This window comes from Cricetulus griseus, chromosome 7 (assembly GCF_003668045.3).
Source record: "Cricetulus griseus strain 17A/GY chromosome 7, alternate assembly CriGri-PICRH-1.0, whole genome shotgun sequence".
Lineage (NCBI taxonomy): Eukaryota > Metazoa > Chordata > Mammalia > Rodentia > Cricetidae > Cricetulus > Cricetulus griseus.
Genome location: NC_048600.1, coordinates 43,791,746 through 43,819,445, shown reverse-complemented (window position 1 = coordinate 43,819,445; position 27,700 = coordinate 43,791,746). Strand labels below are relative to the sequence as shown.

At 44.1% G+C, this 27,700-nt stretch overlaps 2 protein-coding genes across 2 annotated transcripts in view; both read left to right on the top strand.

Annotated features, from left to right (window-relative positions):
- The window catches only part of LOC100771037 (ATP-binding cassette sub-family A member 17-like), a 75,237-nt gene extending 66,704 nt beyond the window's left edge, over window positions 1-8,533 (top strand). Inside the window, exons 26-30 of the mRNA XM_035447884.1 lie at window positions 5,187-5,374; window positions 6,842-7,012; window positions 7,466-7,656; window positions 7,791-7,864; window positions 8,282-8,533. Coding sequence (XP_035303775.1) covers window positions 5,187-5,374; window positions 6,842-7,012; window positions 7,466-7,656; window positions 7,791-7,864; window positions 8,282-8,533 — 876 coding nt within the window. The remainder of the gene's footprint in view (window positions 1-5,186; window positions 5,375-6,841; window positions 7,013-7,465; window positions 7,657-7,790; window positions 7,865-8,281) is intronic.
- Window positions 8,534-26,505: 17,972 nt separating this feature from the next.
- The window catches only part of Ccnf (cyclin F), a 28,278-nt gene continuing 27,083 nt past the window's right edge, over window positions 26,506-27,700 (top strand). The window contains exon 1 of the mRNA XM_027424905.2: window positions 26,506-26,635. Coding sequence (XP_027280706.1) covers window positions 26,620-26,635 — 16 coding nt within the window. The 5' untranslated portion in view covers window positions 26,506-26,619. The remainder of the gene's footprint in view (window positions 26,636-27,700) is intronic.

The window sequence follows — 27,700 nt, the reverse complement described above, 5'->3', positions numbered from 1 at the left end:
TGTGGCAATACATAATTTAATACAAATAGGTTAATAATTAAGAGAGAGCTCACCAATAAGAAGCCTGAGCCATCAGTCAAGTAGTTTATAATTAATAGAAGCCTCAGTGTGTTTATTTGGGACTAAATGGTTGTGGGACCAGGTGGAACAGAAAATTCAGTCTACATTTGTTGCATTTTTTTTTAGTTTTTTTTTGTTTTGTTTTTTTTGTTTGTTTGTTTTTGTTTTTCAAGACAGCGTTTCTCTGTAGCTTTGGAGCCTGTCCTGTAGACCAGGCTGGCCTTGAACCAACAGAGATCTGCTTGCCTCTGCCTCCTGAGTGCTGGGATTAAAGGCTTGCGCCATCACGTCCTAGCTATTTGTTGCATTTTTCTCTGTGTCCTACTATGTGGTCAATTTTGGAAAGAGTTCCATGGATTTCTGAGAAGAAAATGTATTTTTTAGTGTGGGAATAGAACATCCTGTAGATGTGTTATGATCTTTTGGCTCATGGTATTATTTAATTCCAGAGTTTAGTTTGTTCAGATGACTATAATAGGTTTTCTGTCTCTCTATAATAGGTTTCTCCCAAGACACAGTAAGCAAGATGAAGCCAAATTGAAAAAGTGTAAGAACAGGTTTATTTAAGCAAAGTAACTTCCTGGGTGAATTCTCCAGCCCCAGGAATCAAGGCTAAAGAAGCTGCACCCACAAACAAAAGCAGGAGGACTTTATAGGTTGTAGGTGAGGGGTTATGATGTGTCTCTTGGGTTTGTGCCTAAGTATGGTCAAAGGCTGAGCACTGTAGCCAGGGACTTGGGTGGCTGACAACTTCAGGGAAGGAAGCTGCAGTAGCTGCCAAGAATGCAGAACTGGGCTTTTTGGTACCTTTCCTTTGTTCAGAGACTCTCTGAGTAGGTGGGGTTTGGAGGGAGAGACAGGAATGGGGCTTTCCTGATCATGCAGGATCAAGGTAGCAATTACAACCCAACAGACCTGTCTATAAGTGAGTGTGCAGTACTGAAGTCATACAATATCACTGTTAAGGACTATTATGATTTTAGAGTTAATGGTGTTTCTTTTATGAAATTTGGTGTTCCTGTGTTTTGGGCATAAATGTTTAAGAGTTGCAACATCCCTTGGTATATTTTTCCTGACAGATAGTTTCCTTCATGATCTCCTTAAACTAGTTTTGGTATGCAGTCTATGTTATTAGAAGAGCTATTCTGGCTTGCTTCTTAATTCTATTTGCTTGGAATACATTTCTGCATCATTTTACCCTAAGGCGGTGTCTGTCCTTGATGGTAAGGTGTGTTTCTTTGAGGCAACAACACCCATACATATAAAAGTAAAATTTTAAATTAAAAATAAGATAAGGGCTGGAGAGATGGCTCAGAGGTTAAGAGCACCGACTGCTCTTCCAAAGGTCCTGAGTTCAACTCCCAGCAACCACATGGAGGCTCACAACCATCCGTTATGAGATCTGGTGCCCTCTTCTGGTGTGCAGATATACATGGAAGCAGAATGTGATATACATAATAAATAAATAAAATCTTTAAAAAAAATAAGATAAAGCCGGGCGTTGGTGTCGCACACCTTTAATACCAGCACTCGGGAGGCAGAGGCAGGCAGATCTCTGTGAGTTCAAGACCAGCCTGGTCTACAAGAGCTAGTTCCAGGACAGCCTCCAAAGCCACAGGGAAACCCTGTCTCGAAAAACCAAAAATAAATAAATAAATAAATAAATAAGATAAAGAAATAAATCTTTAGGGCTGGAGAGATGGCTCAGAGGTTAAGAGCACCAACTGCACTTCCAGGGGTCCTGAATTCAATTCTCAGCAACCACATGGTGGCTCACAACCATCCGTTATGAGATCTGGTGCCCTCTTCTGATGTGCAGATATACATGGAAGCAGAATGTATACATAATAAATAAATAAAATCTTTAAAAAAATAAATCTTTAAAAAACATTTAAAATAAAGGGATAGTAAGATAGATTATATAAATTAAAAGATGAATTAGTCCACTTAATTAAATGACTTAAATGATCATAGAAGATAATAAAAATGTTAAGCATATAACGAGTGACTCCAAACAACTGAAAAAATACCTACAAGAGTATTCACAGAAACATTATTCTAGTAGCCAAAATGGAAACAAATCAAATGTCCATCAACTGACAAACAAATAAACATGATATTTTAGAAATCAATGGGGTATCTATTGCCATAAAAAGAAATGAAGCTGTTCTAGTTTAATTTCTGTTGTATGACAAATACCCTGACAAAAAGCAGTTCAGGGGAGGAAGGGTTTATTTGACTTACAATTCTAGGCTATTCCCAATATTACAGGGAGTTAAAGGCAGGAACTTAATGCACCCATAGTCCAGAGTAGAGAGAGGATAAACACATGACCCTTGCCTGCTGGCTTACCCTTTCTCCCTGCCTTGAGAATGGTGCCCCAAAGTGGTTAGGTCTTCCTGCATCAATTAACAATCACCACACACACAGAGACCAACCTAGAAACCAGCATGATCTAAATTATTCCTCATCAAATTTCTTTCCAGGTGATTCTAGGTTGTGTCAAGTTGACAGAAGCTACAGTGGGGTGGGCTGGAGAGGTGTCTCAGGGGTTAAGAGCACATGCTGTTCTTGCAGAGGACCTGGTTTTGATTCCCAGCACCCACACTGGGGTTCACAGCTATCCATAATTCCAGTTCCTGGAGAAATTATGCCCTCTTCTGTCCTCTGTGGTCACCAAGCACACACATGGTGCACATAAATACATGCAGGGAAGACAAACATAAAATAAAATGAAAAAGAGGAAAACGCTTAAGATGGATGGCCCTAAAACACACTCAGTGGAGCTAGGCATTACGTGTACACCTGTAACCCCAGTACTTATGAGGTAGAGGCTGGAGAATCTGGAATTCTAGATGAGCCTATAGAAAGACCCTGCCTGAAAAACAGAAATAGTGCTCCTTGGCAATCCAAGATTAGCCACCCTATGTGATAGGTGTAGGTTTTACTCTGGACTCAGGTGTGTGAGAAATGTAGGAAATTACACACCTGAGGCAAGAGGATGACGTTTGAAGACAGCCCTGTAAGACTGTCTCGAAACAAAACAAATGTAACATTCCTTTGTTTTCTTTAAGTTAACTTACCACATTTCTAAGCCTTCTAGCCCCAAATTGCTTCAAGAAATGGAAAACATGTACACACTAAAATGGGATGTAAAATCTAAATGATAGCCAAGATCTACCGTTTGGCTGAAAGGGACCAGTAGACAAACCCATCAACCTTCACAGAACCCATCATTTCCCTCTTGCAAAAAGCATAGGAGAAGCTGGGATACATCCAACTCATGGATTAGTAAAAGCATACAGAGAGGACACCCAGGAGGAGTCCAGGGCAGCTTCACTCAGGAACCCAATATCCCGAATGTTAACAGACAAATGTAGCAGGTATTAAAAGGATAAAACAGATAATCAAGTCAGGCTTAACCCATAAATATAATTAAGGCCCAATGGTTCCACCGACAGATTATTTGTTAATAAATAAAGGACGGTGCTTATCCAAAGGTACTTAGACAACACTTATCAAAAACTTAGCACTCATGATTTGAAAACTTCTCAGCATGGGGTTGGCCTGATATTGTGTGCCTGTAATCAGAACTCAGAACATGAAAATGGGAGATTCGTGAGTTCAAGGCTAAATAAGTGAGCTGTCTTGAAAAACCAAAACTCAGCCATTTTCTTTGAAACCAGAGATAGACCTGGTCAGAGAGTTCATCAGTCTGGCCAGTATTTAATCAGAGCTTTCTTCAAAATTAGACTTTAAAAACAAAAACAAAAACAAAATCGAAACATCTGTATTACTTTATTTTAGTGTCTCCCACAGGAGTGCTTGAACATGGAACAAAGCAGGGTGGGGAGCTCTACTTTTATAATAACAAAAGACAGAAGTAACTCAAATATGTCTAAAAATACCAAATTAGTTATTTTGTAAATGAAACCTAAGAAACTTCCCTGGCCTTACCCATTCCTGGGAGAGGGGAAGCCATTGTCTTCAGCTGTATAGTAATCAATGAGCCCACCAAGCTCCATAGGTAGTTCTAAACCCGAGTTTACACAGGCAGCTCTGGTTAAACTCAGTGCGTCCCAGAACAAAACAGAAAGGCACACATGTGGAAAAGGTGTTTGTAGGAAGGAGATGTGAGAAGTTACAGGTGAGAGTAATTAGAATGCATTATATGCCATATGGAACTATCAAAGAAGACATTTAATTTTAAAAGAGCATTTTAAAAACCTCTGGGTGGCTAAACTGAGTTGGGAGTAGAGCTGTATTGGGCCACATAAGATCTATAGAACATAATATGCAGTTAGAAAAGCACATTAAGCAATGGTAAGTATGTGATGATGTCATTTGACAAACTTCATACGTGCAGTCTTGGCCTAGGAGAGCATGTGTGTGGGACCTGCATTAGCACAGAAGTCTGGAGGATACATACCAACCAGACCACAAGCCCTGGTGGAGACTCCAGTGGTCTTCTTCATGTTAATGTTTCATGAAGAAAATCTACTTATAGATTGCATGTCTAATAGAAAATATTTCTAAAGAGGAAATCTAAGGGCCAGTGAGACAGTTTTGTGGGTAAAGGCATGCTACAAAAGCCTGAGTTCCATCTCTGAAACCCATCTAAAGGTGTAAGGAAAGAACCAACTCCACAAAGTTGTCCTCTGGTCTCCAGTTATGAACCCTGGCATCCTTGAACAAATTCCTCCCTCTACATTAATAATAATAATAATAATAATAATAATAATGATAATAAGTAACTTTTTAAAAAAAAAAGAGGAAAAGTGAAAGCCAAGATGCTTCTCCTGACTCTTAAAATAGGGGGCACTGAGTGCTTCTGTTTTCAGAACTTGTGGGCAGGAGGAGGGACCCAGCCACACCCTCCTCCTCCACCCTTCAGAAGCCTGTTCACCAACACCACCAGCAAAGGCTACAGACTAAGACTTCCCAGCATTGCCCCCCATTCCACTCATGGCTCCTTCATGCTGTGTGTCTTTTCCTATTGTAGACATGGATATTAACAAGAGCTAAAATGAGGCAAAAGGCCAAGGGAACATCCAGGAACCGCTGAGTTGGCAGTATGGGGAAACTAGCCAGAAGAGGCTTCACTCTGGTGTGTCTCCCTCCCCCAGGTGCGGCAGTGGATTGGTTACTGTCCTGAATTTGATGCCCTGCTAAACTTCATGACAGGAAGAGAGATGCTGGTCATGTATGCCCGTATCCGGGGCATCCCTGAGCGCCACATTAAAACATGCATAGATCAGATCATTGAGGACTTACTCATGCATGTGTATGCAGACAAGCTGGTAAAGACCTACAGGTAAGATCTGGGGATTCCCTCACTTTTCCCACCTCCATTTGCAAGATAATCCCAGTTGTCAGTACTGGAGTGTAGGGTAAAGCCCTTCAGCTCAGGCGTGGTGGAGAAGCTGTGCAGCCCATGCCACCAAAGATGGGGAAGAGGGCAAGCTGATCTCTATCCCAAGCCAGGGCAGCTTTTATGCTGAGAACAGGTATTTATTTTGTCATGTGTGATCATAACAACAGGTAGGTGGATCTTTGTGTCTGCTACTTGATATCAAGCTTCCTATTTTTGTAGATTTTCATATTAGACACATAGTTGCCTTGTCCTGATGTTTCCCAAGAAGTCTGAGGTGGTTTCTTACTGTTGCCAGTAAAAGAATCCACACTCAGATTAGCTTAATCAAAGCAAGCCACTGACTATCCAGATTCACAGGCTCTTCTCCCCTCACACTGTACACTGTGTCCTTGTAGGCAGGTGTCTGGCTGTACTCCATGTTTGGAACTGGAAAGTGGAGAGATCCTCTGACTGACCAAATAGATCCAGGTGTCAGATAAAGTCTCTTTCCCCAATCTGTTGGTTTGAGTCTCGGGGCAGCTTTTCATATCTTCTTGCATATTTTGAGGATCAAACAAATTTACATTTAAAAAGTTTAGAAGCCAGGTAGTGGCAATACACACCTTTAATCCCAGCACTCAGGAGGCAGAGGCAGGAGCATCTCTGTGAATTCAAGGCCAGCCTGATCTAGAAAGAGAGTTCCAGGCTACACAGTGAAACCCTTGTCTTGAAAAAAAAAAAAACAAAACAAAACAAAAAAGCTTAGACTGGAGCTTTGCTTACAATAAATACTATGTGAGTTTAATGGGGGGGGCTGGAAAGATGGCTCAGCATGTTAAGAGTGCTTACTGCTCTTGCAGAGGACCCTGGTTTAGTTCCCAGCACCCACAAAACAGCTCAGAACCACTTGTAACTCAGTTCTAGAGGATCTGACGCTCTCTAGAACTTTCATGAGCAGGCACACACACATGTACATAAATTTTTAAAGTTAAGAAGAAAAATAAATAAATAAATAAAGCCAGCATGGTAGTGTGCACCTGTAGTCCCAGTGTTTCACGAGAGGCTGGGTCAAGAGGCTGGAGAAGTCAAGGCCAGCTGGGCCTACATAGTGAGCGTCTTAAGAAGAACAGTTAACTAAAATGGTCCTATAACCTTACGCTCAGATGGGCAGTGCCCTACCCCCAGCACTCATGGAGACCCTTGAAGAGTCTCATGACCACATGCTCACCCTGGACATCTAGGTCCATTTAGACCCTCAGTGAACAAACCAAGTCACAACTCAACCTGAGTAAAGATGATGGGGCGGTCTTTGAAAGCCCCACCAGAGTAGGGATCACCTCAGAGAAGGAAGGAGTCAGATGCTGAACCAGTGGGCTTCAACACTGGTTACCATTCTCCATGTCCCACCTGTCACCCATCCATCTCTAGTGACGGTAACAAACGCATGCTGAGCACCGCCATCGCCCTCATTGGAGAGCCTGCAGTCATCTTACTGGATGAGCCATCTACTGGCATGGACCCTGTGGCCCAGCGCCTGCTCTGGGACACTGTGGCCAGGGCCCGGGAGTCTGGCAAGTCCATTGTCATCACTTCCCACAGGTAGAGCTTGGGTGTCTGTGGGTCAGGGGTAGAGCCAGAACCAGAGGTGGGGGTGGAACAAGGTGAACAGAAGATATGGCAGCAGCTAGCACAGGGTCTGCCGGGACATTTCCGAGGCTCTGCATGTGGGCACGTTCAGCATAGGGAATCAGGAATGGCCTGATCTGGGCATAGAAACCCTCTGTCTGAGGGGGCTGGAGAGGTTAAGAGCACTGGCTGCTCTTCCAAAGGTCCTGAGTTCAATTCCCAGCAACCACATGGTGGCTCACAACCATCTACAATGAGACCTGGTGCCCTCTTCTGGTGTGCAGATATATATGGAAACAGAATGTTGTATACATAATAAATAAATAAATTCTTTTAAAAAAAAAAGAAAAAGAAAAGAAACCTGTCTGTAAAGCCTTTGACATCAGCCTCCTCCAGCACTGTCTCAAGCTTCCACCATTTCCCCAGTATGGAGGAGTGTGAAGCCTTATGTACCCGGCTGGCCATCATGGTTCAGGGCCAGTTCAAGTGCCTGGGTAGCCCACAACACCTCAAGAGCAAGTTTGGCACCGGCTACTCCCTGCAGGCCAGAGTCCAGAGGGAATTGGAACAGGAGGCGCTAAAGAAGTTTAAGGCATTTGTGGAAATGACCTTCCCAGGTGTGTGATGGTGTTGGATGTCCTGCCTGAACCTGTTAGCTGTCACAGTCTGTCCCTAGGGATTCTGGGCACTCGGGCTGCCCTTTCTAGCCCTTTAGGTCAGCCTTCACAGAAACGGCTTCTGTGTTGTACAGGCAGCAATCTGGAAGATGAGCACCAAGGCATGGTTCAGTACTACCTGCCTGGCTACAGCCTCAGTTGGGCAAAGGTGAGTGTACCTCTTAGTTCACCTACTATTTATGGCGTCCGTGTGTCCTCTGCCAACACCATGGAAATGTTTGTGTGGTAGTCATATAAGATATGAGCTAGAAGGAGCCTCAGAAGACAGCTCATCCCATCCCCAGATTTCAGAGAGCAGGGAGCAGGCCTAGAGAGGAGCCACATAGCAGGCCAGAGACCCAGCAGAAACTGGCTTCCTGCCACCATTCCCACCAGAGAGCAGACAGGCTTACCTCCTCTGAAGGTACTCTGTAGCAGCTGAGCAAGACCAGCACTCTGTGCCTTGTCACAAGCTCTTAGAGGGTGCCCCTCTCTGCCTTTTCCTAATCACATGTCCCTGTGTCTGCCACATCACCTAAAGGGTGAGTTGGACTTATGTGCAGCAACTGCCTTCCCTCTTCTACAGGTGTTCGGCATTATGGAACAAGCCAAGAAGGACTATATGTTGGAAGACTACTCCATCAACCAGGTCTCTCTGGAGGACATCTTCCTGAGCCTTACCAGCCCTATGTCCTCCACTAAAGGAAAATTCCAACAAGGGCAAGCTGTCGTAGCCAGCCCCTTATCATCCTTTCACTTACTTTCTCCCTTACATTCTTCTTCTCAGCCTTCCATACCACCTCCATCTCCACCTCCCTCAGAGCCTGTACTACTGTAATAAAGATCCTAGTGCAGGGTAGCCTTTTGTGCATAGCCTGCTGTGTTAGGCACCCTGTCTGCCATTGTGACAAATTCCCTAACAAAAGCAATTTAAGGGTGAAGGGGTTTATTTCAGCCCCTAGTTGAGTGATACAGTCCATCATGACATGGAAATCAAGGTACAGGAGCTTGAAGTAGCTGGTCACATGACATCCACAGTCAAGAAACAGAGCAATGAATGTCTGTGCTTGGCTCACTTTCCCCTTTTTGTACATCCCAGGACCCCACCCAGGGAATGATACCCACTCACAGAGGGCGAGTCTTCTCTCCTCAACCTAATCAAGACTATCCCCCATAGGCATACTCAGAGGCCTGTCTGTCAAGTGATTCTAGGTCTCACCAAGTTGACAACTGAGATTGACACCAAAGCACATCATTTAAATCATAACCTTCGCTCTTTGTCCTAAAATCTCATGCTCATCTCATAGTGCAAGATAGAAAACAATTTCAAAAGTCCTCATAGTCTTTAACAATTTCAACAGCTGCCGGGCATTGGTGGCGCACGCCTTTAATACCAGCACTCAGGAGGCAGAGGCAGGTGGACCTCTGTGAGTTTGAGACCAGCCTGGTCTATAGTTCCAGGACAGCCTCCAAAGCCACAGAGAAACCCTGTCTCAAAAAAAAAATCAAACAACAACAACAAAAAAACCCAAACAATTTCAACAGCTGAAAAGTCCAAAGCTCACATCTCATCTGAGATCCAAGGCAACCTCTTAACTGTTAAATTCTATAAAACCCAAAACAATTATAAACTTACAACATACAATGGCACAGAATAAACATGGTAAGGAATGATCAGGCTAAAGCAAAACCAAAATTCACAGCTTAAACACCAAACCCTGTAGCTAGCTCCAGGACAGACATCTGGAGCTCATGATGTAATTTTCTGGGCACCAGAGGATTTAGATAGCCCCACTTCTCCATCTCTGCTGTCTCTAACACATATAGCCTGTTTAGTTCTGGTTTTTTGTTTTTTGAGGCAGGGTTTCTCTGTGTAGTCCAGGCTGTTCTGGAACTCACTATGTAGACCAGGCTGGCTTTGAACTCAGAGATCCACCTGCCCCTACTTTCGTGACTAAAAAAAACAGAACTATCTGGACAATGCTGCCAAGTTCTGCTGTGGGCTCAAGCGGCAGCCAAGCCTCCTTGAACCACAATAGTGTCAGTTTCTCTATGCTGACCCAGGGGCACTGTCCTAGACAGTTTCTTTTGAAGAACCAGAAACTCCTTCAGTTCATTCACTTTCAAATAAATTTGGATCTTGACAAGATAGATGGGAGATTACCTTAAGACAACTTTCTTACTGCCTCACAGGAGGCTGACCTCCTTAACAGTTGTGTTTGTTTTCTCTGAACTACCTTGAATGCTCTGTCTTGAAATTCCCTCTTCCTAACAAATTAGTCCATTACCTAAAATTCTCCTTCACTCTAATTCTCGGGGTATGGGCAGAATGGAACTAGAGTCTTAGTGGGAATACCATGTGAAGGGCCCCAATTCCCGTGCCTGTAGAGTCCTTGTTCACCTCTGAAACTCCATGACCTGAGCTTCCACAGCCCAAAGATGCCAGAATGGTTGGTTCCTTAAGCTTTGCTTACAGTGTTCAAAAGCTTTTCTGGCCCAAAGCTTCAAACTCTTCTCTGCTTCTCCCACTTGCAAAGGTCTGGTTTATTACAGCAACAGCAGTACTTCCTGTCTGTATTAATTTTTTTGGCTGTTTTCCTTTTGCTGTATAAAATGTCTTGACAAAAGCAACTTTAGAGTTGATTCAGGCTCACAGTTTCAGGTCACTGTCTACTATGGTGGAAAAGTCAAAGTGACAAGAGTTTGAAGCAGCTGGTCTCATCACACCCACAATGAGAAAGCAGAGATCACCAATTCCCCTCCTCACCTCACTTTCTTCTTTTTAAACATAACAAGACTCCCATTGTGGGTGGGTCTTCTCATCTCAGCCAAGATAAACAAGCATGTTCCTCCACAAACATATTCATCAAACTGACAAGTGAGATTAGCTATCACACCTGCCAAGGTTCCAAGGCTAGCTCACAGCCCAGTAAACTTACGCAGGGATCATCCCAAATTGCAGAGTGTACAAGTGCTTCAGAGGCCTGATGCAGAACCGAGGTGCATTTCAGTGGAAACGAATGGCCCAGAGTTCCATCTGCTGGCCTGTGGTCTCATCAAGACCTGGCTGTGGGAACTTATTAAGCTAGGAGAGATCACTACAGGAAAGCAGGTGTGAGAACTGAGAATTAGACCCCACATTTGAGTCCTCTGGAACTGACATTGCACTGGCCAAGTCAAGCTGTCTGGAAAAAAGTGGTGGAAACTGTGGGATTGTGGATGTGTGTTTATTAATTCCATCCTATCTCCTAAATGATTTTAGAGCTACCTCCTCAGAGAGGAGAAATGTACAGTTACACTGAAGGCCCATTAAGTGTTCCGGACCGATGTCTTCAGGACTGTGGACAGAGCCAGCCGTACAGTCCCGGGTCCGTTTCTGAGTGGAGGTGTGTGGACTAGGGAAGTTTAATTACCCAATGACTCTAATGATGAGACAGGAAACACCATATCATCTCTGGAGGGCTCCCAGCTGACGCCTAGCAGCCACAGTTTGAGAGGTCCATTTAAATAGTCCTCTAAGGGCAGGGGTAACATCAGGAAGCATTTTTCACAATGCATATCGTTAACATCAAGTGATTCTGTTGCCTAAACAACTTTTGGTCAAGCAGGCAGAGTCTTGAGCCCAGGTATGGGCCTACTCAAGGCTTAAGCTACAGAGATGCAAATTAGGAGGCATATCACCTTCAGCCACGGTAAACAGTTACAGCCTGGTGTTAATTAACAATACAGTGGTCACTCCGGGTTCCCTGGCACCACCACTGTTTATGTCAGCCAGGGCCTGGATCCCAGAATATTCCATAACAGGGATATTCGGTCCCCCACAATTAAGGAAAAGCTATTACCTCCTACCCAAATGATTGGAATCTCTCTCTGGGTGGAAACATGACATTGTCTCCTCCCTTAAGAGTTAATTCTAGCCAGCATGATGGAGCATGCCTTTAATTCCAGCTCTTGGGAGGCAGAGACAAGCTGATCTCTAAGTCCAAGACCAGCCTGGTCTACAGAGTGAGTTCCAGGGCAGCCAGGGTTACACAGTTAAACTTTGTCTCAAAATAAAACAAAAAAAAAGTTAATTCAGTTGAGAAGGTCAGTGACCTGACCAAGGCACAACCACTTAGGAAGACAGGTTCACCTAAAGCCATGCTAAAGAGATGGGAGATGTCTTAGTTACTTTTCTATTGCCATGAAACAATATGACCAAGGCAACTTATAAATGAAATAATTTAACTGGAGACTTACTTAAAATTTCAGAGCGTGACAAAATGAACTATAATTTTTAAAATACCAAAAACCTGTAAACCATCAGAAAACTGCAAATTAAAATTACATTCAGATTTTATCTTACTCCATTCAGAAGAGCTATTATCAAGAAAAAAAAACAATAATGACATATGCTTTTGGGGAAAGAAGAACCCTTATCCACTATTGGAGAGAGTGAACACTGGGAAGCCATTATGTAAATCAGTGTGGGATATCCTCAAAAAGGTAAACATAGAGTTGTATGATCCTGGTATACCACACCTGGACATAACTCAAAAGATTCCATACCCTACAACAGAGAGACCTGTACTTTCATATTTACTGCAACTCTATTCACAATAATGAGGAAATGGTACTAGCAAGATATGTATTAGTAGATGAATAGATAATGAAAATGTGGTACATACATAAAATTGTATTCAGTGGCAAAAAAAAAAAAAAAATTTCAATGAGTCCATGACCAATGTGGTGAGGAGCAAGGCAGTAAGCATGGAAGGCATGGGACTGGAACAGTAGCTGAAAGCGCACATCAGACCACAACCACAAGGCAGAGAGAGCTAGCTGGAATGGTGTTGCTTTTGAAACCTCAAAGTCCATCCCCAGAGACACACCTCTTCCAACAAAGTCACACTTCCTAATCCTTACCAAGCAGTTCCACCAACTGGAAACCAAGCATCCAAACATATGAGACTATGGGGGCTATTCTCATTCAAACCACCACCAGAGAAATGATTATTCCTTTAGTGAAATAATATACTTTTCTTTCTCAGAATATTAGCCATCTTTGAAGTGCTTAAATGTCTTGGTAGTTTTGATGTATTCACTTGGGTCTGTCGGAAGAAGATTCAGAGTCACTTTTAAGAATGAGCTTTGCCTGGTGCATGCCTTTAATCCCAGCACTTGGGAGGCAGAGGTAGGTGGATCTCTGTGAGTTCGAGGCTAGCCTGGTCTCCAGAGCGAGTGCCAGGACAGGCTCCAAAGCTACACAGAGAAACCCTGTCTCGAAAAACCAAAAAAAAAAAAAAAAATGAGCTTTGCCTTTCTCAGCTGCAGGGAGGGTTCTCAGCCTTGAAGAACTGGAGCACTTTCCCTGTGCCCAGGGCATTTTTATTTTTCTCAATATTTACATTTTAGCCAGTTGATTACCATATGCTCAGAACAACCTGAATGAGGCTTCCACAAATACTATGCCAAGTGCAGAGTCTCAATTCATCAGGTACCACAGTTTTCTGGGTTTCCTGAACTAAGTTCTGCATAGGCTTTGTATCCTTGGGAAACTCTCAGACAAGATTCACACAGGGGAACAAAAAGAATTTGCTCAACAAAGGATGCTTTAGGCTAGGTGCTAGCTCTCCGAGCTAGACCAGGTGTGGCCCAGGGTGGGAGGTAGTGCTAGCTGATAACTCCCTGAGCCAGGCCAGCAGGGTTCTACTATACTTATAGAAACACAAGCAGCTTTGTAGCCTGCCTGATGTTCTCAATCACTCAGAGAGACATAACCATTTTCTACCTCTTTTTTAAGCATGCTTTCTCTAAGACTTTGAACGTCCTAATTTTGGCTCTAAAGCCCCCACTTTTGTCCTGTGGCTGCTTCCTGTGATGTTGCTACCTGCTGGCCAAACTTCATGCCTAACTTCTGTGTTCATCTTCTCCATCTCCCTCCTCTGGGCAGCTTCAGATATTTATGGTTTGCCTGCACTGAGGTTTTTCTTTTAAATTCTAATAAAATTGTTTGTGAGCTTCAAAAACAAAACAAAAAATTTTAAGGAAGTGCTGCTGCTCACATTTGCTGGCCCTGCAGGAACAGAACAGACCTCAAGAGGAGCCCAGGGGTCAAGGGACCTTCGGAGCACAGGGGCTGCTCAGCTCTCCCACACACAACACCCAGTGGAGTCTGCAAGAACCAGAGGAATCTGAGAAGCCCATATCTTGACTCAGTGCCGATGTGCCAGCAACTCATTTCCTAAGATTGCTTTATATTTCTTACTTTCCATTATTTAATCTCCACTCTTGCATATATGTGTCATAATGGTTTTTCTTTAGCTTGTATATTTCTCAGTTAGATTTTAAGACTGTTCTGGATGTTTCTTCATCTGGTCTTCTAAGGCATTCTTTACTAACACTTTTTCCCCTGACAGGGTCTCTTCACATACCCCTGGCTGTTCTGAAACTTGCTATGTTGACCAAGTTGGCCCCGAACTCAAACCATCTGCCTGCCTCTGCCTTCTGAGTGCTTTTTACTATATGTTTCATCCATATCTCATATACTTTCTTATTTCTATGTCTTTCCCCGTCCAGCCTTTTCCTTTGATTGTTTTTACTTTTTAGTTGTAATTTTCTATAGGTTTAACAGTTCCTAGAATTTGTGGACTCTAACGAAATCCCAACAAACCCCATACCTTACTTCAACTTTTTTTCCTTTTCAAAAATCTATACCCCATTTTTAAATTGGATTAATTGGTATTTTGATATCTAGTTTCTTTTTGTTTTTTGAGGCAGGGTTTCTCTGTGCAACAGTGCTGGCTATCCTAGAACTTGCTCTGAGATCTGACAGCCTCTGCTTCCCAAGTGCTGTGATTAAAGGAGTGTGCCACCACCACCTGCCTGCTGTCTAGTTTCTTGAATTCTCTACATACTTTGGAGATCAGCCCTCTGTCAGATGTGTGGTTGGTGAAGATCTTTTCCCATTCTGTAGGCTGCTGTTTTGTCTTGTTGACCATGCCCTTTGCTTTTCAGTTGCAGGAGGTCCCATTTATTGTCAATTTCAGTATCTGTGTTACTGGTCTATATTCAGGTAGTAGTCTCCTGTATCAATGCATTCAGTAACACTTCCCACTTTCTTCTATCAGGTTCAATGTAACTGGATTTATTTTGAGGTCTTTGATCAACTTGGACTTGAGTTTTGTGCAGGGGGATAGATATGGATCTATTTGCATCTTCTACATGCCAGAATCCAGTTATGCCAGCACCATTTGTTGAAGGTGTTTTCTTTTTTTCCATTGTATAACTTTGGCTTCTTTTTCAAAAATCAGGTGTTCACAAGTATGTGGATATATGTCAGAGTCTTCAATTTGATTCCATTGATCCACCTGTCTATTTTTATGCCAATACCAAGTTGATTTTGTTACTATAGCTCTTTAGTGTAGCTTGAAGTCAGGGATGGTGATACCTCTGGAAGTTCCTTTAGTATACAGGACTGTTTTAGCTATCCTAGATTTTTTTTTTGTTTGTTTTTCCACATGAAGTTGAATATTGTTCTTTCAAGGTCTGTGAAGAATTGTATTGTAATTTTGATGGGAATTGCATTGAATCTGTAGATTACTTTTGGTAAGATTGCCATTTTTACTGTGTTAATCTTACAGATCCATGAGCATGGGAGATCTTTCCATTTTCTGATATCTTCTTCAATTTGTTTCTTCAAAGACTTAAAGTTCTTGTCATACAGGTCTTTCACTTGTTTGTTTAGAGTTATCCCAAGATATTTTTATATTATTTGTGGCTATTGTAAAGGGTGTTGTTTCTCTGATTTCTTTCTCAGCCCATTTATCATTTGTCAACATGCTTTGTTGGCTCTCATGGGAGGCCTGCCCCCTTCTGAAATGGAAGGAGGAGACAGACAGAAGGTGGAGGAGGGAGGGAACAGGAAGAGAGGAGGGAAGGGAAACACACACACACACACACACACACACATATCAATCAATCAATCAATCAATCAATCAAAGCTGGTAGTGGTGGCAAACTCCTTTAATCCCAGCACTCAGGATGCAGAGACAGGTGGACCTTTGTGAATTCAAAGTTGGCTGGTCTACAAAGCAAGTTCCAGGACAGCCAGAGCTGTTACACAGAGAAACCCTGCCTTGAAAAAAATAAAACAGAACAAAACAAAACACACCAGTCTTGTATCTACCCCATCCTGACCCGTTACATATTCCTTCCACTCCTAATCTCATTAATTAAAATACCATTGCACTCTGTACTGTCCTAGGGTGTGTATCCTCCAATAGTTATGGGAACCACATGGGCTATTGCCGTTAGCTGGTGCACTTGCACAATGGTGGTATTCTTCAGCTGTGGTTGCTCTCACAATTACTATTCTACTCAGGGAATAACTTGGAGATGACACCAGGCACCCTGAACTGCTTGCTGGACTAAGGAACTGATTTTTGAATTTCTATCACATCTAAGACCCTCTTGACTGAAAGAATACAGCTGATTTTTAAAGAAAACAACAAACCAGGCAGTGGTGGCACACACCTTTAATCCCGGCATTGGGGAGGCAGAGGCAGATGGATCTCAATGAGTTTGAGGCCAGCCTGGTCTACAGAGTGAGTTCCACAACAGGCTCCAAAACTACAGAGAATCCCTGCTTTGAAAAACCAAAAATATAAATAAATAAATAAATAAATAAATAAAACAAAGGAAAAGAAAGAAGACTGGGAATTGGTGGCATACTCCTTTAATCCTGGCATTCAGGAGGCAGAGGCAGGCATGTTATTCTTTTGGCCAAATGTTATTCTTTTGTTTAAAAAGAAGAAAAGAGAAATGCTGAGACATGTTGACTATAAGTTTATTATAAGGCCCGGCAGAGTAGGGAGACTTCTAAGAAGAGGAAAGAAACAGGGTAAATGGCTGACCGCCATGGCCGGTCGCCATAGAGCATAGGTGGGAGACAGAGTGGAGAGAAAGCAGGGAGTGGAAGCAGAGCGGAAACAGAGAGCGTAAATGGGCAGGGACCTGTCTTTTAAAGGGGTCCTCTGCACCTGCGTGCAGACTTAGTTCCCATGGAACCTTGGGCTGACCAGGGTGATGCCTGTTCCACCAGGTAACAGGGGCAGGCCAGCATAATGCCTGAACCTTTCAAGGCGGATCTCTGAGTTTGAGGCCAATGTGGTCTACAGAGTGAGTTCTAGGACAGCCTCCAAAACTACAGAGAAACCCTGCTTCAAAAAAGAAAAAAGAAAAGAAAGAGAAAGAACGTGAGAAAAGCAAGCAAGCAAGCAAACAGGCTGAGGAAGCTATGGGGACCAAGCCAATAAGCAGCATCCCACCACAGGGCCTGCTTCAGTTCCTGCCTCCAGGTTCCTGGCTTGTGCTCCTTCCCCAACATCCCTTCATGCTGCAATGTAACCTGTAAATTGAGTACACAAACCCTTTCCTTCACAAATTGCTTTTGGTCACTGCCCTTACCACAGCAATAGATAGCAAAGTAAGACATTACATAAGCCCCCAAAAAGCTCTGTGGGAAGTCTCAACAATAGGATAGATCAAAGAGAGGACAAAGTAGCTGATCTTGAAAACAAGAACAGATCCAACAAGATCAAAGATAAAATAATAAGAAGGTAAGGGTAGGAATTCCAAGACACACAAAACATTGTGGAAAGACTGGATAGAAGGAGGAGAATCTCGTTCTCAGGGCACTGAAAACATTTTCAAAAGAATCATGGTAAAATTTCCCCAAGTTAGAGAGACACCGATCTAGACACAGAAGGCATTTAGAACACCAAACCATCAAGACCTCCTCCAAAAAAAGACCCTCCATCATCATATTAAAACACTAAATATACTGTACAAAACATGTTGAAATACCAAAACACATATCAAAGCAAGCCCATCATAGTTTCCATAGTGAACAGCAGACTTAACTGCCATAGATACTGGAGTTGAGTCCATGAAATGAGACTCTGGGTCCACAGTGTGGATTTTCACAGAGGCGGGGGACTCAAAGAGCATGCAAGAAGGTCTAAGGGTCCAGAGTGCCTCTTACATTGAGCTTTTATTATGCAAAGATAATCATAATGCAAAAAAAAAATCATCAAACCATGTTTATAAGGAACAGATGTTTTGCTTAAAAGATCACCGGGAAAACAAAGAAAACAGGACAAGGAAGTAGGGATAGAAAAAACATGGGAACTTGCAATTCAACGTGTCTTAAGAAACCGAACATTCCCAGATCCCTGAGGCAGAAACTTGTGTTGTGTAGATGGTTTCCCCCTGACATAGTGAGTCAAGGGTCAGCACTCTTAGACACAGTGTGTTTCTTTCTCAGACAAGGCAGTTAGCAACAACTTACAAGTAAAACTTCAAAACACAGTGTCTCCAGCCCTTACCAGGTTTTGACTTGGGAGGAATGACAAACTCAGTGAGTCGGTTTTGAGTATGTAAGTTTTACTTCACACTTAAGTCAAAGTAACACACAAACATTAGCAAACAATCCTAACAACCACAGACAATAGGCTCATAGCAGGGGGGTGCCTCTCCTGCATGTGATTTCTGTTCCTCTGGATTCAGGCTGTCTCCTGAGCGGGTGGCACTCAGCTTGATGGACTGGTTATTTCAGGTTAGCTCCAGGAGAGCTACAGGACATAGAGTCGTGGAACACTCTAAAATTCCCAGCTCTGAGCTGGTCCTTAAATAGTTTGCTAAATCTTGCTAATCACACTTTGCCACACTCCACACATTCTCACTCTTATCTACAACAGCCGAGTAGTAGGCCTATACTCCTTTTCTTTTAATCTTTCTTCAGCCAGGACTTTGCCTGCCCAGTTGTAACCTTTGTCTTAATCTCCCTCCAGCCAGGCCTTTTGCCTGCCTGGTTACAAGGCTCTTACACACAGGAAGGGCTGGAAGGATGTATTTCAATTCTGAAAGACAAGAATTTATAATCCAGAATATACTTGGCTATACTTAGTAAAGTGATCTGTCATAATTGAAGAGGAAACAAACTTTTTTTTTTTTTGGTTTTTCGAGGCAGGGTTTCTCTGTGGCTTTGGAGGCCATCCTGGAACTAGCTCTTGTAGACCAGGCTGGTCTCGAACTCACAGAGATCCACCTGCCTTTGCTACACGAGTGCTGGGATTAAAGGTGTGCGCCACCACTGCCTGACATAAACATTTTTTAATTTTTTTTTAAAAGCAGGCTAAAGGACTTTATGATTGCTAAGCCATTACAAAGATAGCTGAAGGAATTCTTAGGCTCCTCAGAGGTGGGAAAAAAATCATCCACAAGGTTGCAAAAAAGAATAAACTGGGGCTGAGAGATGACTCAGCAGTTAAGAGCACTTGTTCTTGTAGAGGACCTGGTTTTGGGTCCCAGAACCTACATAGTAGCTCACAAACATCCATATCTCCAAGTCCAGGGTTCCGACTCTCTTCTGACATCAGAGGACACCAGGCATACATGTGGTGCATATACATACATGTAGGCAAAGTACTCATACACATGAAAATAAAATATTTTTTGTTTTGTTTTGTTTTTTGGGGTTTTTTGAGACAGAATTTCTCTGTAGCTTTGGAACCTATCCTGGAACTCACTCTGTAGACCAGACTGGCCTCAAACTCACAGAGGCCTGCCTGCTTCTGCTACCCCAGTACTGGGATTAAAGGCATGCACCACCACCACCCCACTCAAAAATAAAATATTTTTAAAAGAAATAATAAACGATGGTAGAGTAATAATTAAAAGCAAGAAAAGAAGAGGGAAAAAAACCCCAAACACTGCAAAATGATAGAAATCAACACACAACATTCAATAACAACTCTAAGTATCAAAGACACAGAATTGTAGATTGGATCTGAAAAAAGGAACCATCTATTTGTTGCCTCTGAGAAACTCATCTCACCATAGAAGATAGCTGAAGGAATTCTTAGGCATAAAGTAACAGAAGTTACTTTACAGTGAGAGGATAGAAAATGTATTCCAAAGGCATGTGCCTAGGAAGCCAGCAGGTGTAATGGAGTTCTTAATTAGTCAATAAAAGCCGGGAGTCAGATATAGAGGAAAATGTTGAGAGATCAGAGAGAAGAAGTAGCAAGCCAAAGCCACCTTTACCTCATTAGCTTCCCAGAAGGGGGTAAAAACCAAGTTCCCGTTTCTTCCTGCTTATATCCTCTCTCTGCCCAGCCATCTCACTTCCTGTCTCTGCCCAGCCATCTCACTTCCTGTCTGTAGTGCCCTCCTGACATCTATGGTTAGCTAGTGGAAAGCTCCATCCTCTGATCTTCACACAAGTGAAGGCGGGATTTAAATGAGTTCCTCAGACCCAAGATAAATGATAAATAGGTGTTTATTAGGGAAGAAATTACACAGATAGGAGTAAATAACGGTTGCAGCCTTCCTGCTCCAGAAGATGCAGTCTCTGCCCTTCCAGCGCTCTTCAGAACCCACGCTCAATATCCAGCCCCTCCTCCACCTTTTAATGGGTCGAGTCTGTACCTGAAACCATGCGCAAAGGCTGCGGCCACTACTACTATAAGCTCACTGGCAAGGCAAGATGCCACTACAGACAAGCTTTATTTGTACAAGCAAGGTATCACCACAAGCAGCTGTTGCTGTTCTAACACCTGACAAAACAGACTTTAAACCAAAAGTAGTGGGAAAAAGAATAAAGGCCACTTCTTACTGATTAAAACCCATCGAAAGAACTTTACAGTTCTATCTGTCCCATAAGTACACCTAACTCCATAAAACAAATACTATTAAATGTAAAGTCACAGACCAATCCCAGAATCATAGTAGTAGGTAAATTATATACCCTGCTCACACCAACTGACATAAACTAAATGACATCATAGATAAAATGGACTTGAGAGGCATCTGAGTATTCTTCTCATCAGCCTACGCTATGTCTCTAAACAAATGTAGGAAGGGGAAAGTAATTCCTTATATTCTATCTGATCACATTGGAACAAGAGAAACCCTAGAATATACAAAAGCTCAGGGAGACTAAACAACATACTACTGGGACTGAAGTTGGCTCCTTATGTAATGTCACACTGAATTCTTAATTCAATCCTGAACCAATATTGGGATAGGGATGATACTCTCTTCCAAAGGTAAGAAGAACATACCAACTCCTTTGCTAACCTAAGTCACAGTTTTCAATACTTAAATGTTGAAGTATGTGGGCATTTATGTATTCTTTTCCCTGTTTCCTGCATGTTACAGGTGAGCCAGTATGTGAATTCCATCAGCGTACAAAGTGGACATACTATGGTCTCATTTCCCTCTTGTGTAAGCTGAAACCTAAAGATATTCAGCTTTGCAGTGTGCTGTGCCAAGATTAAACTCAGGCAGAATTCTCAAAGTTGGATCTCCAACTAGTAGCAGGAGCAGGAGCGGCTTCTGAAAACTTGATAGAAATTTAGATTTCCTAGGGTTAAGGTCTTTGCTCAGTGATACAATCTGGTTTAGTATGTGAAGGATCGGGGTTAAATTCCTGATTTGTTTTGTTGTTTGTTTGGGTTTTTGGTTTTTCAAGACAGGGTTTTTATGTAGCTTTGGAATCTGTCCTGGAACTCACTTTGTAAACCAGGTTGGCCTCAAACTCACAGAGATCCACCTGCCTCTGAATCCTGCGTGCTGAGACTAAAGTTGTGCATCACCACTGTCTGGCATTGATTAAATTCTAATACCTTCCCTGCAAACAAAGAAAAAAAGTAATGTAGATTCTTGGGCCCTGTCTTAGTTATTTTCTGTTGTTATGATAAGACACCATGACCAAGACAACTTATAAAAGAAAGTGTTTACTGAACAGAACTCCTGGAATCCAGTTTCAGAGAGGGAGGAGTGATGAGCAAAGGGGTCAAGACCAGGCTGGATAAACCCACAGAAACAGCTGACCTGAACAAGGGTTTGCTCATGGATCCCAGACTGATATCTGGGAAATCAGCATGGGACTGATCCAGACCCCCAGAACATGGGTGTCAGGAGACCTGAGCAATCTATGGGGCCTCTGGTAGTGGATCTGTGTTTGTTCCTGGTGTATGAATGGACTTTGGGAGCCCTCTCCACATAGAGGGATACTCTCTCAGCCTAGACACCTGGGGGAGGGCCTAGGCCTTGCTCCAAATGATATGACAGACTTTGAAGATCCCCCATGAAAAGGTTCACCCTCCTTGGGGAGCAAAAGGGGATGGAATGGAGGGTCAGTGGGGGGCAGGGGAGGAGAGGAGGGAGAGGGAGCTGGGATTGACATGTGGAACAAGCTTGTTTCTGATTTAAATTTAAAACATTAAAAATTTTAAAAAAGCGGGGCGTTGGTGGCTCACGCCTTTAATCCCAGCACTCGGGAGGCAGAGGCAGGCGCATCTCTGTGAGTTCAAGGCCAGCCTGGTCTCCAGAGCGAGTGCCAGGATAGGCTCCAAAGCTACACAAAGAAACCCTGTCTCGAAAGAAAAAAAAATTAAAAAAAAGTAAGTGTTTAATTTGAGGCTCACAGTTTCAAGGACTAACGTCTATGACCATCATGGAGGGAGCATGGTAACAGGCACGCATGGCATTTTAACCAGATCTTTCTTTGAGCTGACAGCTCACAAATAATGACACAGAGACTTACTATTAATTGTGAAAGTTTGGCCTTAGCTTAAGCTTGTCCCTCTAGCTCTTATAACTTAAATTAACCTATTTCTGTTCATCTACATGTTGCCACGTGACTTGTGGCATTTACTGGTCCTCCTGCTTGTCTTGCCCCCTCTGTGTCGGGCTGGCAACTCTGCCTTTCTTCTTCCCAGAGTTCTCTCTGTCCAGAAGTCCCGCCTATACCTCCTGCCTGGCTATTGGCCATTTAACATTTTTATTTTCTGTGTATGATTGTTCTATCTACATGTATGCTTGCATGTCAGAAGAGGGCACCAGATTCCATTGTAAATGGTAGTGAGCCACTATGTGGTTGCTAGAAATTGAACTCAGGACTTCTGAAGAGCAGCCAGTGCGTGTAACCACTGAGCCATTTCTGCAGCCGCTGGCCATTTAGCTTTTTATTTTATTTTATTTACAGCAATCACAGTGATACATCTTCACACAGTGTAAAGGAATATTCCACACCATGGCATGGCACTGGAGCAGCAGCCAAGCACATCTTAATCCACAATCATGAAACAGAGAGAACAAGCTGGGAATGGCATGTGCTTTTAAAATCTCAGAGCCCACCCCCACTGACACACCCCCTCCAACAAGACCACATCTCCTAACCCTTCCCAAAGGGTTCCACCGACTGGAGATGAAATATTCAAACATGAGACTTTGGGAGCCATTCTCACTTAAACCACTACAGCCCACTCAAGGCCTACTGAGTCAGCAGCTAGTGGCCTCTGGATTGGGGCCCAGTCAAGCTGTGGGGTTATTAGCACTGTCTCAGGTGCTCAGGCACAGCTAAGACAATTGCCTTGGCCATACTCATGGATGGGTGTGTTTGTGTACATCTGTCATGTGGAGAATGTCTTCTGAGACGTCTTCTATCAAAGAGCCTCTGTGGAAGTCACCTTGACCCTTAGCTCCCCTAGCCCTATTGCAAAGATGTTCATTCTCAGCCACACCGACCTTTCTCACAGTCCCCGCTGCTTCTTCCCCAAGGCAACAGCATCAGCATCCCCTGGCTGCCATACCAGATGGTTTCTTGATCTTGTTCAGGTGACTGTTCTGTAGAATTTCACAATAATTCCTTGATCCTTCATAATGGAAACCTCCTTTAGGGTTTACCACATTTCATGCTCCCCCCAAGTCTCCTCTCAGAGCTCTTCTCCCTCTCTCTAATCGGTAAGGTCCCTCAGGATCCCACAATTCTTAACTTTTGCTTCTGTAGCCTGCAATTCTTGTGTCTATCCTCATCCACCCCACCCCACCCCCAGGCCTTCAACTAATATTTTATTAAGCCAAGAGTGTTCTTTGCATGGCTCTAGCAGGCCGGAACATGGCAAACATGACACCAACAGGTTTCGCCATTTCCCCTTTCCTCTCCCTTGCTAAATCATTAGATTACATTCCTAAAGCCAGCCCCAAGGTCCATTCCCTTAGTTGGCCACTGACTCATTCCTGAAACTGATCACTAAGGTCCAACTATCAAAACTCCAAGGTCCAGCAACCAAAATTCATTATTCTGACTAACCTGTTAAAATACCCAATCAGAACTTACCAACCACACCTTAGCTCATTCTAACACAGACCTCCCCCTTTCCCTCTTGAAATTAACTATTTGCAGCAGTTTTTTCCCAATTCAGATTCAGCCAACATGTTTCTTTGCCTTGCTTAATAAAGGATCTCTATATGGTGTGGTGTGGTATGTGTGTGTGTGTGTGTGTGTGTGTGTGTGTGTGTGTGTGTTTGGAAATTGGTGTTTGGATGTGGTCTGTGTCTGGGGTCCAGAGGGGAGCACCCTGCAGTAATGGGTCCCTTTAATCCTCAGTTCCCAAGAGCAGATTTTCTTGCTCATCCCTCAAAGTCCAATGGGGAATGGGTGTACCTCACACTCTGTAGGAGTAGCTCTTAGCCTAGGTTACCCCTGGGGCCTCAATTGTATTGGGACCAGGAGAAAAGGCTACAGCATGATCAGATCTATAGCAGAGAGAACACCTGGTTCCTAAAACATGAAAACATTTTGGCCAGGTGAAGTACACGACTCTAATCCAACATTCAGGAAGTGGAAGCAGGAGAGACCTCAAGTTGTAGGTATTGTGGGCTACATGAGGTGAACTATACTAGTTTGCTTTCTGTTGCTGTAACAAACACCACGACCAAAACAACTTGTCTTAGCGCTTCCATCATTGAAGGAAGTCAGAGCAGAGCTCAAGCCAGAATCATAAAGTGTTGGTTTGATTGATACCTTTCTTTTAAGATTTTTTTTTAAAAATTTTAAGATTTATTTATTATGTATAGTGTTCTGTCTTCATGTATGCCTACAGGCCAGAAGAGGACACCAAACCTCACTACAGATAGCAGTGAACCAATATGTTGTGGCTGGGAATTAAACTCAGGACCCCTGGAAGAGCAGTCACTGCTCCCAAACTCTTTGCCTTCTCTTCCTGCCCCCATTCCCTAGCTTTTTTTTTTTTTTAAGAGATTTATTTATTATGTATACAGTGCTCTGCCTGCATGTATACCTGCATGTCAGAAGAGGGCATCAGATCTCATTACAGATGGTTGTAAACCACCATGTATGGTTGCTGGGAATTGAACTCAGGACCTTTGAAAGGGCAGGCACTGCTCTTAACCACTGAGCCATCTCTTCAGCCCTCTCTACTTTTCTTATACATACAGCATAGGTCCATCTACCTATGACTTGTGCTACTCATAGTGGGCTGAGCCCTCTCAATTATCACAACAATCCCTCACAGACATGGCCACAGACCACAATTCAGTCTCCCTCATGATTCTAAGCAATGTCAGGTGGACGGCTGAAGCTAATTAAGACGTGGGAGGACCCTTTATCAAAACCAACAAAAATGGCCTCATAGTAAATAAGAGAAATTGAGCAGGATACAAAGAACAAGGTAGAGTCACTAAGTTAATTGATGACTTTGTAACTTGAGTAACCAGGAGACCAGAGATATCGTTAGGGATTCTGGGATGTGACTGACAGCTGACTTGCTCTTTGTTGGATTTAGTTGTTCTTGTTGTTTTGAGGGGGGGTGGGATTTGAGGCAGGTTTTTCTGTGTCTTTGGAGGCTGTCCTGGAACTAGCTCTTGTAGACCAGGCTGGTCTTGAACTCAAAGAGATCCGCCTGCCTCTGTCTCCCAGGGCTGGCACTAAAGGCGTGCGCCACCGCTGCCCGGCTTGGGTTTAGTTTTTTTTTTTTTTTTAATCGGGTCCAGGTACTACCAAAAGCAAATTCAAAAAAGCAGTGCTTCTGCGCTGGGACAGGTAACAAGGTAACAAAGTCCAAAGGGGGAAAGCAAAAAAAGTAACAAAGTGGGAAACAGTAATCTCTCCAGGAAAGGGACTGAAGTGTGATGATTCTGCATGGCAATCAGCAGCAACGAGGAGCAGACCCCGTCTTGCCCTAGGGTTCTCTAATATTCCGTGCTGTGAACAACCCCTTTCCCTATTTACTTCCTCAGACCGCCCAAGGGGCCTTGACAGGCAGCTTTTGGCACAGGCCAGGTACCCCAAGGGGTCCAGTAAGCATGCAGGCTGCGCGGAGGGAGGTGAAGGCTGGTATAAGCTGAGTGAGAAGTCTAGGCCTCCCCACCCTCAATAGACTTCATCTCATGAAGAGATGGGACATGATGCTGTCACTGCCCGATACCCGAGTGAATAAAACGTCAATATGAATATGAACTGCAGCTGCTTGGCACAATGCGAACCCCCATTCACAGGGTAGAATATTTTAAGGGAGATCCGAGTCCGGCTTCAGCAATTTCCACATCATGGTCGGAGTTGGTCTCCTCGAACCCAGCCTTCTTGGCCGGAAGCTCGCGTGAGAGGGACAGGTAATGAATGCCGCTAGGGGTACGAATCCAGGCCGGATCCCAGAGGACCGGACCAGTCTGCGATAGAAGGGTTCTCTCTGCGCCCCGGCGGGCGGGCGAGCGGGGGGCGGGCGGCGAGCGGCGGGCCGGCGGGCTTTTGGGGATAGCCCGCCGGCGCCAGCTGCGCTTCTCGCCGTCCCCCGCCCAGCGGAGAAGGCGGGTCAGCCATGAGCGATAAGCCAATAGGTAGCCAGCGTTTGAATTTGCGTCCTGGTGAAACCAATCACAAGTGCCCAAAGCCAGCGGGGCGGGAGAGGCTGGCGATCTGGGGGGCGTAACTCCGCGGTCCTACCAGTAGGAGCTCCGGGCGCGTTTGAAAACGGGGCGGGTGGGGTCCGCGCCTGCGTGCGGCGCTCGGCGCTCTTGCCCCAGGCGCGGGCGCGCTCGCGAGCGGTCTGGGACGGCAGTGGCGTGAGCTCGGCGATGGGGGAGCGCGGCGGTGAGTGCGGACGGGAGCCGGGCAGGCGATGGCTCCTGGCTCGGGCCCCCGTGACCTGGGAGGACGCGACGCATCTCCCAAGCACGGGGTGGGCGCGGATCCCCCTCTGTGAGCCCGCCCGCGCGGTTTAAATGCCCGCCCGGCGCCTACGCCTCCTGCTACCAGGGGCGATTTAGGTCCTTTGCCCAGCAAACTTGGATTTCTCTTTTCTGTGAAGTCGAGAGCGATCCTCACAATATAGATCGACTTCACGTTTTGTCCGGGAACTTGTGGAGGGCCTCGATCACCTGAGTGTCAGATCCGCAGCTACGGTCGGCGGAGGCAACAGGATTTGCCCTGTGAAAACTTCGCACGCCCAGGAGGATCGATTTCACTTGTTATAGTGGTTAAACACTTTAGATGTGTATTCTAGATCAGGTGAATCAGGAAACTGGTATAATATTCGCAGAATATTTGGGGATTATAGATCTGGGTATGCATTTGGCATTTGCAGTACATTTAGTTTCTGATAAAACTCAGGTCAAGAGTTTGGGAGTGGGCAGTCTCTAAAGACCTCCTAGTGGACAGCTTTACCAAGGCCAGGGGAACAACTACTTTACCTCAATGTGAGGAGAAAAAAAAAATAGGTAGAAAGACGCTCACATTTACAGTCAGGACCTGGGGTGGGGCGGCTTGTGAAATAAAGGGGAAAGGTATCAGTGGTGGGTGAAGAATGGATTGCTGAAGTAAACATTGGAATAGCCGCCTGTGGAATTGGGAAGAGAGATCCTCTGAAAGAGCAGTGGCTGTGCTCAGCATCTAGATCATCGGTTCTCAACGTGTGTGTCTCTCGACTCTTTGGGGGTGCGGGACAGTCGAGCCTTTCACATTGGTTGCATATCAGATATTTACCTTATGATTCACAACAGCAAATTACAGTTATGAAGTAGCAACGTCATAATTTTATGGTTGGGGGTCAGCACAACATGAGGAAGTGTGTCAGAGTCTCAGCATTAGGAAGGTGGAGAACCACTGAGCTAGATCTTACCTTGCAATTTTCACTATATATGCTGGATGTAGCAGACC